The sequence below is a fragment of the Pongo abelii genome, chromosome 2, assembly GCF_028885655.2.
Source record: "Pongo abelii isolate AG06213 chromosome 2, NHGRI_mPonAbe1-v2.0_pri, whole genome shotgun sequence".
Classification (NCBI taxonomy): Eukaryota; Metazoa; Chordata; class Mammalia; order Primates; family Hominidae; genus Pongo; species Pongo abelii.
Window position 1 is genome coordinate 135,599,161 of NC_085928.1, and position 13,601 is coordinate 135,612,761.

General features: G+C 38.4%; 1 protein-coding gene across 8 annotated transcripts in view; it reads right to left on the reverse strand.

The window, feature by feature from the left end:
• KCNH8 (potassium voltage-gated channel subfamily H member 8) overlaps positions 1-13,151 on the reverse strand; it is a 395,129-nt gene extending 381,978 nt beyond the window's left edge. For 2 of the 8 annotated variants that reach the window (XM_002814019.5, XM_054552525.2), the window contains exon 1: positions 11,428-11,772. In XM_002814019.5, the coding sequence (XP_002814065.4) occupies positions 11,428-11,503 (76 nt within the window). In that variant the 5' untranslated portion in view covers positions 11,504-11,772. Of the gene's footprint in view, positions 1-11,427; positions 11,775-12,620 lie in introns of those variants that run through there. The other 6 variants (XM_054552535.2, XM_054552534.2, XM_054552527.2 and 3 more) reach the window with 5 other exon arrangements.
• Between the last annotated feature and the right edge of the window lie 450 nt (positions 13,152-13,601).

Consider the following 13,601-nt stretch of genomic DNA (forward strand, 5'->3'; position numbering starts at 1 on the left):
AATTTTTAAGTACAGTCTTCTTAAATCGGTTACTAGTTTTTAAAATACATGCTGATGCTTATTCAGCAGATTTATGCATTCTGATTTTAATGTGGTGAGTGACTACAATGCAGTCAATGTGGGCACCTGTAACAAATGTAAATGTCTGCATTTTCTCCCAGTTATCTATGCATCATCAATTTTCTTAGAAATGAGAATTTAATAATTCATTAAACTTATTTTTCATTTTTGTTAGGTCATTGACCCCAAAAAGGTTTATTGTAGGATTTTTTTAATACCAAAGATACTGATAAGTTCTAAATATATTGCATGTATACATACACTATAATTTCCCATATTTCCAACTGACTCCACTAACTTGTGGGCTGGTAACCTTGGGTTCTCACAGACTATGAGACATTACTAGTTGGTGTACAATGTGCATGTTGTTATAGGAAAGGAGATGATATATATAGATATAGATACAGATATAGATATAGATACAAATGTTTCATATCTGAAGTGTTTAGATACAAATGTTTTGTGTCTGAAAAATATGTGATATTGCTGGGCGTCTTTCAGATTTAAGCACACATTGAAGTAAAAACTATATTCACTATACAAATGTTTGAGACACTATTAGACAAGGCCATAGCCAAAACTATAAGAACTGGAGATCTGCCAACCAATCTTGGCCCTGTTTTCATGCAACAGTGAATAACAATGCCTTATTACAATATGAAAAATCTGCACAAATGCTAAACCAGGTGGGACCACCTTATAATTGGCACAAATATGGGTGTGTAGTTTCCTTACCAAAGTCAAATATACACGTCCAAGAAAAGAATGTAAATTCCAATATGATAATATATGCACATCATATCATACATGTGTATATATATACCATAGTACATATACATCATATTATATTTGTGTGTATATATATTTTTACATATATATCTCTCTATATATATTCAGTGTAAAAGTCCTATTAGTGGAGGGAAAATCCAGCAACATAGCAAGTAACTTTTATTGAAGGGATGCAAAGATAGTTCAATATTATAAAACCTGTTGAATTCATTATATTAATTGATTCAATAACACGGAAAGAATAGCCTTGATAGATATTAAAAAGACAATTGATACAAAGGCTTAATGAAGTAGGAATACATTACAAAGTCTTCTAATAAAGCACAAATATATAATAAAATATTTACCTCTCAAACAACAAGCCAAAAAACACGCATTAGAAAAACAATAAAATAATATCCCTTAAAGTTAAGAAGGAGGAGGGTTTTCTTTATGGTCACCATGTTTTAACATTGGTCTTAAAATGCCAAAGCAATTAAACAAAAGGGAAAAAGTAAGAGTTGCAAAAATTAGAAACAAAAGGCAAAATTTTTATTATTTAAGATCAGTATTATTTCTTATCTGAAAACTTCAAGAATCCAGCACCAGAATTATTACAAAGGATATGAGAAAGTCAGTAAGCTGGCTGGTTAAAAAAATTAATAACATATAGAAGTTAATTTCCTTCAAATAAACAAACATGATTGAATTAGAAAAAGCAGAACAATGAAAGAAAACTTTCTATTTTACATAGCAATTGCAAAGATAAAATTACTAGGAATAAAATAAGTACAAAATGTTTTATTGAGAACTCCCTCAAAAGGTGTAAACAATACAAATACCTAGTAAGTTTTTGAATATGAATTTTCAACATCACAAAAATATTGTATTTCCTGTAGATTAGTCCATTAAAAATACCATCAGGATTTTTTTCAATTAGAAAATCTGATACTTAAAGTCATATAGACTTCCAAATAAGTACAATTAGTCAAATAAAATTCTGAGAGCAAAATCATGGAATGAGAACTTTAAGAACATATCACAAATATTCTATAATTAAAATTGTAGTACTAAAATATACAGAAAAAGATAAGTTAATATAATAGGATAGAAAGTCAAGAAATAGAAGTACATAGAGGAATATAAAATATGATAAACTAGACATTTCAAATTAACATAAAGAAGATGAATTGTTGAATAACATTGTTAGGAAATTTGTACAATTCTTAAGTCTATAAACTCTTAGGATAGGAATTTGAAAATAAAATGATTTTGATCCCTATATTACACTCAGTAGATTAAATTACAGAACTTATTAATGGAGGAGAAAAAAATTGAATATGTAAAATAAAACTATAGTAGAACGTATGGGATATGTTTTAAAAATTATACACCTACTATGTACCCACAAAAATGAAAAATTAGAAATAATAATAATAGTAATTTCAAAATAGGGAATGCCTCTCTAAGTATGACACAAAATCTAGATATCATAACAGGGAAATTTATTAATCCATCTATATAAAAATCAAAAGACCAACCAAAACTGGGACAATGTATCCAATTCTTATTACTAATAAAGTGTTCCATTTCTAAAACTATATAAATGGCTCAAAGATGTCAAAAAAGGGAAAAACAACAATTCAATTAATAAGAGACAATGAATATAAACAAGTAATGCTCAACAAAGCATTTAAATATCTCTTAAACATATTAAAAAATTCTGAACTTCAATTATAGTAAACAAATGTACATTAACAATCACAAAAAACCACTTTTCATCCATTAATTTGAAAACAATTCAAGTGATGACATAAAGAATGCTGAAATGCTATACAAACATTAGCCATTATTAATATCTACCAAATAATTTTGTAACTTTTGACTTGCTAGAACCAATAATACAATATATAATATGAGTACTGTACAGATAAACAAGAGGCCTAAGTTTTTATTAATGTTGTATCCTAAAACCTAAAATCACACATTTGTTGAGAGAGAAGGACAGGCTCATTTTCAGATGACTGAGATGCAGCCTAACAAAAACTGTACCAAATTAACACAACACAAAAGCTCCTTCTCATTGCCCCAGGCCCAATACCCTCATTCTTTTCCATAACTCATCGAATCACAGCAAAACATTTATCCAGATGTTAAGGTGAAAACCTTGCCCAATTTTACCTTCTACTTTATTCTCTCCATTGAAGGAATAGCCAGAACACCACAGGTAAGAGCCATCTACTTCTTGTCAAACTGGATATTTGACATTTCAATAAAATCTGAACTTCTTATGTGGATCCTTTTTTCCAGAAAATCAAATAAAACATGGTAAGCGCTCTGGTCTCTGTTCTCTTTAGTTCAATAACTGGAATACGAGATTCATTTGGACTGACAAATACAATAAAGATGTCCGTCCAAAATACTTAATAGAACAAAAGAAAACCTTTTTTGTTTAAAAAAAAAAAAAGGCTTTATAGACTTGAGAGTTGGAGGGCTAACTACCCTTACTTCTTCCTGCAAGTTCATTGTGGAGAAAAGGTAAACTATTTCTGTTAAAAGATGTCAACAGTACCTGACACTGGAAAATATATTCCTCCCAATAAAAGCAGACTCAAAATACATGGAAGAATTTCCTCTATATGACCCTAACAAGGTAAATATCCAAAATGATGTCACTATAATAGCTATGAGAATTAGAATATCTTTACAGAGAGATTAACCTCACAACAAAAGGAAATCACTAGAGAGTACTACAGTCAGCAAATTCTAAGCAGAAAAATCTCAAAGAAAATGGATTTCCTTTTTAAAAAAATGGACACTAGATTTTCTTTGATGAGCAAAACTGCTTTGCACAGTGAATGCATTTACTAGTTCCAGTTATGAATCTTAAATACCAATTTTAAAACATCACTTAAATGACAAGTATTTAAAGCATAATATATCCAAAGGGGAATAAACAGCATATAAACTAGAAATGGCTAAAATCTTTAAAGAAATATCTTATTTGCAAGAGCTAGAAACTAGAAACAATACCACAAACCACCCTAGTCTGTTTACACTTGCTATACAAGCACATTTTAGAGGCAGTATGATATAGTAGAAAAATCACAGGCTAATACGATATAATAGAATTCTGGGCTTGAATTTTGTCATCTTTGACTCAAAAAGTGGGTGCTGCCTTCCACCTTGCTGGGTTATTGGGTTGTGGTAGGAACAGAAAAAGCACCAGCACAGTACACAGCATGCACGTAGACATGCCCAAGATGATAGACACTATTATTACTAGAGTTTGTAAAAGAAATTTGTGCTTGAACCACGTGAAAATAAGAGGCTGGAAGGCAGTCAGTCCAGTATTCTCTCTCAAAACTAAAGGTAATCATGCAATAGTGAATAAAAGGAATACCAGGTACCACTAAAGGGAGACAAATATAATTAATATACAGCCCTGGCCTTCAAAGAAGTTGAAATTCTTTTACTCAAAGAAATATTTATTGAGCCAAGATCATTTCAACTATAAGTCTAAGCAATGGGAGTAATGACATAGTTAAGGCTTCAAGGAGTTCATGGTTGAGTGTTAAAATATGAAAGCATATAATTATAGCACATATAAAAGCTGATTAGAGGAATGGGCAAGGCCACGTGGAAGTATAGAGGAAATGTCATGTAACTTTACTCGGAGCCTCAGAGAAGGAGTTTTATAGAATGTGATCTTTAGGATGGATCTCGAACAAAAAGCATCTTGCTCTTCAAGTGAAAAGCAGAGTCCCAAAACCATGAAAGAGTAGGGAATTTAGAATGAGTATGTGTGTAGCCTGGGAGACAGCGGTTGGAAAAGATTCTGCAGAATCATCTTGGGGTCAGATGATGCCAAGGACATTGGACATTATCCAAAAGGCAGCAGGGAGCCCATGGATGGCTCTAAGCAGGAGTGTTACATGATTAAGTGGTAATATTGTTTTTAATGGAAATCACTCTGGGAGCAATGGAAACTGAACAAGTGGGAGTAGAAGGGACTGATGGTCACAGGGGTCTAGTTAGAGAGAGGCTGCAATTGTAGAGATAAGAAAAAGATGATCAAAATTAAAACAGAAGCAATAAAGAGGGAAATGAGGCACCAAATTAGGGCTTTTCTGCAGTGAAATATTAAAAATTTGATAATTAATTAGATGTGTAGGAAGTCAAGGCCAACTCAGATTTGCAGCTTGAAGAACTGGATGGGTGGTGATGCCAATAATGAGGCTGGAAAATGTAAGAAAACAAATAGGTTTCAAAGGCTAGAAAAGATTATTAGTTCATTTGGGGACATGTGGCATTTGAAGGGTTTATGTGACAAAGATGGTTGTATTAACAACTATAAAGGAAAGCAAAATATATCTTCCAGGGAATTTATAATCCAATAACTATATTGCCTGTTTAAATTACTGAGAAAGCTCTTCATTTGCCCCAGTTGCTAAATATGAACTAGGTCATAGGTGAAGTTGAAGTCTCATCTTTGATGTTTGCATTTTGGATTTTAACCACAGCATTTAGACGAGATCAGCAAATATACACTGCCAGGGTGAAACATACTACCTTTGCAGCAGTTCCAACTCTTTACCTTTTACTGTTGGGATTTCTCCAATCATGTTCACTGGCACTGAATTCCAGCAAATCCTCAATTCTCTTTCTTGACCAAGGACATAACTCTAGAATAACACAGGAGTAAACCGCCCTGGAGGAGAAGAGTAGTCAGCTATGTGGTGAGAAATAAATCTATCACTTCCTTAAGAGAAAGTTAACTCCCTGGGAGGAAGCAACATTCCTAAGAAAATGAATACATCAACTTCACTGCAGTCTATGGAACCTTTATTTTAAAAAGCATTATTAGAAATACTGAAAAGAAACATCCCAAGTCTAAAGTTGGCATCTACTGTAGTGTACTTTAGACTGTAGAACATGGGAAGGTTGAGCATTTTGGGAGTTTTTTAACTAGACATAGATGGCACCACAGTTTTTTACCAAAATATGGATCTATCACTTCCAATGGCTTATTATGACCAAAAACTGTGGGTTTAAAGATCTTTTATGGCTGGTCTAACCTACTTTCCATTGCCCTCTTACTTCTACATTGATCCCTTAACACCCTTTAAAATGCCTCTTATTCTCACTAAAGGCTCTTTCCAGCCTCAATGACAAGTACTGTACAAAATGGCAAATTAAATAGAATATTGTTTTTGCACCTATCATATATGTTACAATCATTCCCACCCAAAGTTATTTATTATATGAAGCCCTCTCAGATCATTCCTGCATAGAAACTATTCCTCCTTCACCCAAATGTGCATAGCCCTTTGTCTGCACCTTCCGAATTACACTTATCTTTTTCTAATCTATATTATAGTAATTTGTGCATGTTACATTGCCCCATTTGAGAAAAAGATAATCCTGATTTATTCCAAATATCCTAGCATAATGGCTTTGTGTATAGTCGGTATTCATTGAATATTATTAGAAAAATGATTGGGCCAGGTGCAGTGGCTCACGCCTGTAATCCCAGCACTTTGGGAGGGCGAGGTGGGTGGATCACGAGGTCAGGAGTTCAAGACCAGACTGGCCAAGATGGTGAAACCCCGTCTCTACTAAAAATGCAAAAAAATTAGCCAAGTGTGGTGGCGGGCATCTGTAATCCCAGCCACTCGGGAGGCTGAGGCAGAGAATTGCTTGAACCCGGGAGGCGGAGGTTTCAGTGAGCCAAGATCGCACCACTGCACTCCAGCCTGTGCGACAGAGTGAGTCTCGTCTCAAAAGAAAAAGAAAAATGATTGAGTGAATGAATAAAGTACACATTTCTTTAGAGAGACTGTGCCTCTTCCAGAAGTATGTTGAGTCTAGGATATCTCAGAAACTAGTAACTCAGGATCCTCAATATGCTTCTGTAAAGACTTTTTGTCCTTTGCCAGTCTCATTGGCCAGAAGAGGTCTCATGCCATGGCCTTTGAACTGAAAGTAATGAAAAATGTCAGAGCCTAGAAAGACTATATTGTGGACATAATTTCAATTTTCAGCATATTGCATATCCATTTTCTTTATATAATAATGTCAAAATTATCTGATGTTAGCTTTTAAGACTGTGCAATGCAACTTTTCTTATTATTTGTATATATCACTAATCAAAAGAAAATCATTTCTAGTAAAGACATAAATCCAATTCCTGTAATTCTAACACTTTCTTCATTGTAGTGAAGTTATCAGAACCCCTGTGATAAGTCCTTTAGAGGGCACAGAATTCATCTACAAAGTCAAGAGTATGATAATGGGTACATTATCCTTCTCCCTATGCTTCTAACATTAAGAGATCTAGGTACCTTGATGAAAGCAAAAAGATAAAAAGAAAAAAACCACTGAGAATTTCCTCTGTAGAGGAAGTATTTCAATTTTAACAAATTTCTTTTCTTTTTTCTTTTTCTTTTTTTTTTTTTTTTTAAGACAGAGTCTCACTCTGTCATCCAGGCTGGAGTGCAGGGGCATGATCTCAGCTCACTGCAGCCTCTGCCTCCTGGGCTCAAGGGATTCTCCTGCCTCAGCCTCCCAAGTAGCTGGGATTACAGGTGCATGCCACCACACCTGGCTAATTTTTGTATTTTTAGTAGAAACGGGGTTTCACCATGTCAGCCAGGCTGGTCTCGAACTGCTTGCCTCAAGTGATCTGCCCGCCTCAGCCTCCCAAAGTGCTGGGATTACAGGCGTAAGCCACTGCGCCTGGCGTCAGTTTTAACAAATTTCTTTGGACCATTTCAAACAGGCTATATAGAAGTGCATAAAATATATGCAAATATTAATGAGTTTCTAAACAATCATTATTTTGAATACTTTGATTGGAATCTTCTTGATGGAGTCCACTGGGCTACAAACTTCCTTTAAAACTTAAATTTTTGTCTTAGTAACCCAAAAGAGAAGAAGTAGTCTGACCAAATTTTGATATGCCTAGAAAATGTAGGCTAATCCACCATTATGTTTGAAAATGGATACTTCCCTCTGAAAGCTTTGTATCTTTTTTAAAAAGCTGTTTTTCTCAAGTGGTATCCTGTGACAAACAATTGTACTAAAAACACTATTTTTTCAAATATAAATACATTGGTATATATTTTTTCAAATATATACCAATGTGTTCCCTTCTTGTACTTTCCCTTTGTCCAAATTAATATTTACTTAAAGCAAAAGTCTAAACAGAAAATATTTTCTTAAATTACAGTAAATATGTTAAAAAAAAAACTATGGAGAAGTGAACTAGTTGCAGGCCATAACGTTAGGAGTGTGTGTGTGGTGTATGTGTGTATGTGTATGTCTTAGAGTGGTACAAGTGAGTGGTTTTTGCTATGTGTAATAATTCAAAGAAATTAATTGGAATGACTTTTTCTTTTTCCCCCTAAGTGGGGTATACGTATTTAAGATTTCTAAGGTTCTTAGTTTTTCTAAGTCTTATTACACTTCAGTTAAACACAAACCATAGAACATACTTCAAGAGTAAATATATTTAGTGGTAATTTTATATAATATTTTTATTTTTCAATAATGGTTGCAAATTATATTGCATATCAGAAAAAAAAAGCCTCAGTTAATAATCCACAAGTGTCTTTCAATCCTGATAGAGCTCACTTTTTAAATATTAAAAAGAAATATTATAATATGTAAAATAATAAAGTGTCACTAAGTTATAAAATGTATTATTAACTTCTGTTATGTTGCCCTGTGATAATATCTCCACTGATAAATAGTAGGATTATGTTATAGAGTTTTATGTTGTTATATATTTATTTTTCCTGGGAGGATTTTCAGATGATGTCTTACATTGTTTTATTACTTTCCAATAAAATAAATTAATAAGGCTAATAATAATACTGTATGTTGGGTACATTAGCAAGGCAGTTTGCCAGGGTTGTTGTTTGCTCTCTAATTTTTTTTCATAAAAATTGTCCAAAATAAAATAAGAAACTAGCATGACTGTAAAATATACTTCACAAATAAGGTAAAAATTATACCAACTCAGCATATTATATATTGAGTATAATTAACATTATTCACTTTCCAGCAAAGTTTTTGAGTAGGTGGCAATTTTGTAAATTTAAAATTTGTATATAGTTTTCTCTTGCAAAAGAAAATAAATGACAGCTATAAAAATCAAAAGAAGTAAGGATTATCATAGGAAAATAGTTTCAGAGATAGTAATTATAAAACTGTATCAACAAGAAACAATGGCATAAGAAGATAAAGTAAATAGCTAGCTGGAAAAATGGTATACCCATGATTCTAGATATACCAAAATTTGTGGCTAAAATTTTGTTTAAAGTATTTTAAGTTTCAGATTATTCAAGTCATCCTGCAATTCAAAAAGAAAAAAAAAGAAAGGAAAAGAAAATGAGAAAAGAAAACCCTCCTTCATTGAGTGGGGTTTCTTGGGAGGAGAGGTGTTCACTAAATCTTGTAAACAAAATCTTGCCAAAGTCAACCTTTATGTTACTTATCACCTTCAAATTTGCTTCTCTGATTGTCAGATTTCATGCAAACTGGTTCCCTCCAGGAATCCCCCAGACGCTGTGGAGCACAGACCAACCATGGTCTCCAAAAGACTTTTTGATTTCTTACTATACTAAATACAGGTATGTCAGGATGGTCTTCTTTAAAAATAAGGATTTAAAGTATCTAACCTATCTTATTAGCATTAATATGTAGCCAACATAGAAAAAGAACTATTCACAAGTACATCCATCTCTCCCTACATGCCCTCCTGCTTATCATGCATATCACTATAGTCAGAGTCAGAAGCCAACATATTTCCACCCTGATGATTTAAAGCCCCTCTCATTAGCAATTGATACCTGAATGTATCACTGTAGTAATTCCCAAGGCTGTGCTGGGATGATTCACCACACATTACACTTCATTCAACTTTAAGTGGCAATGAGATAAACAATTACCATTTGCCAATTACCTCATTTTCAATAGACAAATTCAGGATCAATGTTTACAGCCTTTTAGTTTTGGATGTTCAACTTCAAAAAAAAAAACATCCACATGAAACTGATCAGTACCTCAGGTAATGAATAGTAAAATAGTAGTACCCGCCATCATGCATGGTAAAACACAGCAGTGGTGATTTTGTGTGGAGCTTCAGTGGTGTGGTAGTGGCAACGGCAGTGACTTGAAGTTTTCCTATAATATTTATCATTATTATCTAAAAAAGACATACGTAATAACATTACACCTCATACATAACATCTAACACATTTAGAATATAAAAGGGAAAAGAATGGCTAGATGTAAAGATAAAAACACTTATGAAGTGACCAAATATCCACACCAACTACCATGATTAGGCTAGATGTCAAAAATAAAAACTGAACAAAATTAAAGTAAGTGATTCATTTCTTTCTCATGTAAACTTTTCCAACTATCCCTGAAGCATAAGTCCAAGACTTTCTTCCCACCCAAAGATAAGACTGTGTATTTAGACTACTGGAGTGGAAATGAAATTAGCATTGCTCTCCCATATCAGCTCCAAGAAATATACAGAGTAAAAGCAATGACACTTGAACCACTAAGAAGGACTCCAGGATAAATGAGTTTCTCTGAGTCTCAAATAACAGAAAAATGGAAGACAGTGCACAGAAGCAGGATAAGCTAGAAAGAAGATGAGCATATTCATAGTGAAACCAACTGAGAGTATTTGTTAGGGGTGGTAGTATAGACTCCTAATTACAGGGTTAAAGCCAGCTAGGAAGATCCACAGGGTCAAGTAGAGAGCTTGAGAAGCCTGAGAAGGAGTGGGGACCTGACCGTGGTCCTGAAAGAGAACAACTTGCAGATGATAACGAACCGTCTGCTAGCAACCACACAACATCCTATCTATTTTTTTCTACTGTAGCTTAAATGAGCTAAATGTCCAATAATATTCGCACTCAAAAAAACTAAAAACTTTCTCTTATCATCAAATCGTCTTTATTCATGTCCGTCTTCCTGAACAGCCTCTGCTTGAGTGTTAGGTTCATTTCAGGATTCAAAGATACGCTATTCTAGCTCAAAAGCAGGAATCAAGGCTCTGACAAACTCACAATACTTAAAATTCTACAGAAAGCTTACACTTGGCAATCCTGCATTTCTTAAACTCAGATAGAAAATCATACCTATCCGAAAGATATCACGGAATGAAGCTCCAAGAAAGAACACTCCAAGCTCTCCTTTTAATCTAGGGAGCCTTGAAACTCTAGAAAGATTAGGTACACCGATATTCCCCTTTTCACCTCAGAAAATTACAACCAATTCCCTAAAGATACACCAAAATGCAGGTCCCACAGTGAATACGGGCGTCGGTCTTTCCTCAGGCTGCGTTTCAGTCCTTAACAAACCCAAGAACTCAAGAGAGCCAACTATTACACCAATACAAAGGGTTAATACTACACCAAACCATGAGGGGACAAATTTCTCCGCACAAAAGATACCTTGGCAAGAACAGAAGAAAATTCACTCCGCTGGTGCAAAAGGGAAGGTGGGAGCAAAAGTAATGTGTACGAGAAAAATCAGTCTCAGAAAATGCCATACCACTCGTCCAAGTGTAAGACTTACGTGTTCCGTCAAAACGGGTGGCGATGGTGTCCAGGAAGGTGTTTTGCGGCGCCAGTAATCCTTTCATAACCGGCATTTTTCCAGCGTGGTGTGAAATTCTCCATCAAAGTTTGTCCAGAAGGATGGTTCGAAAGGAAAGTGCCAAGAAGGGAGAAGGGGAACCTGATGACGGCAGGGTAGGGGGACCCGGCCTGACGGCGGGGCCGAGCAGGGGAAGTGGAAGGATGGAGGGAGAAAGGGAGAGAGTTCCAGCCGCCCTGGCTGTGGCAGGAGGAGCCCCGAGAGCGCTCCCCGAGCCCGCCCCGCACCTCCAGGCTCAGCCCGGCGCAGGCTCCCTCTCCCGCCCCCTCCACCCCTGCCAGCTGCTGAAACCCCCCCACCGTCCCTCCGCGGGCAACAGTGCCCGCCAGGCGCCGCCACGCGGTGCCTCGCCCCCCACGTCGCCCGCCCGGAAAGAGCCCGCAGTGGCCCGGGGCGCCGGGCCCTGACCGACGTCTCTGGGGTCTGGGAGGGCGGCGCTGAGAGCTGGGAGAGGCGCTGAGCCTCCCGGTCTCCAAGGGGCGCCGGGAAAGGAGAGCGAGCGCAACTCCCACCCCCCGGGAGCCAGTGAACAAAGACCCCTTTGTTCCCTCTCCGTCCCACTCCCGGGGAGACTGGAGTCCCCTGGGTGTGGTATTAGAGAAAGGGAGGAGACAGGTCGGGGCAGGTATCCGGCCTCAGCCTACAACTTAGGAGGGGGAGGCCCCCCAGTGGTGTCCAAGGGAGCAGAGGCAGCCAGGAGCCCCACGGGGAGGCGGCCCCTTTCCGGAGCACCTGCCATTGCGAGCCCACGCGACAGGGGCAGGGCAGCCCGAGTTAGTTGTGAGGCCCATCCCCAGTCACCAGGGTATTTTAGTCCGGGAAACTGGCCCCGAGCTCCAAAAAGGGGTGCTTCATCCCTTCTCCCCAAATTGCCATTGGCCTCCCCAAGCCATCCCAAACTTTAAAAAAATAGCCTTTTGAACGGACAATGGATGGTTTCCCATTCTCCGGTAAAATGTGAATAAAGCATTTCTAGAAAAGTTTGCTATTTTTATTAATTTGCAAAATACCACCTAAGTAAAAACAGTAAGGCTGCCTTCCAAAAATAGCTTCAAACACAAATCCCCTAGCCTGTCCCCCTTTCCCCAGTCCCCACTCCCAAAGACTGACACCTCCAAGAAGAAAGCCTGGCGGACGGCCAGGAACAGAAAGGCGTCTCAGAAAACGAAAGTGGTCTCTCCCAGTCCTCCCCTCTGGCCCCCCGCGGGGACTCCTTCTCGGCCGACGTTCTGCGGGGAAAGTCGCCCAAGCCTGCCGCACAGCCCTGTGGGGAGTGCAAGGGGACACCCCGAGCCCGAACTTTACGGAAAACTCTGCAGGGGAGGGGGAGTGTGGAAGGGAAGTTGAGAGCCCCAGGGTAGAAAAACAAACGTAAGCCCAGGTGCTAGTGCACCCGGAAGGAAAGGAGGGAAAAAGCAAACAGGTGTCAGAGCAGCGGCGAGGCTGCTCTGATCTCCAGGAACTCGGGCGTGGCGGGAGGAGGGAGCGCCCACCCCCAACCCCCTTACTGTGGGTAAGGGGGTTTCTTGTTTCAATTATCTCGGCTGTTGGGGCTTCGAGGGGGACCCCGCGGGTTTCGTCACGTCTGCCCTGGGCTCCGGGAGGGAGGGGGAGGAGAGAGAGAAGCGGCATCCCCCTCTCCCCGCCCCCAGGCCCCCTTTCTCGTGATGCACTTCCTGCAGCCGAGGATTCCCTTTGTGTTGAAATTCGAGAAGATCCGGCAGAGGCTCTAGGCTAGCTGGGCGGGGGCGCGCCGGGGAGGGGACGGGATTCCGGAGTGGGCGGCGCGGGGCGGCCATCCCAGAAGAGAAGCTACCAACGTGGGGTTCCTCGCCCAGCTGCACCCTGCTTCTGCCGCAGGTCCGTCCCTGTTCTCCCCTCAATCCTTGTGTCCCAACCCAGCTTCGCTTTTCGGAAACCGAGCTCACGCGGGTGGAGTTCCCCACGCGGCGAGCCGATCGCGACTGCGGGTGGCTATGTGGCTCAGTCTTGGGCGGAGCTGGGGAGAAAAGGATGAGGGAGTCCCTGTTGTTTGGGTGGCGCATCGTGTCCCAGAAAATTCAGGCTGTTGCTGCCGATGTAAAACGGAGATA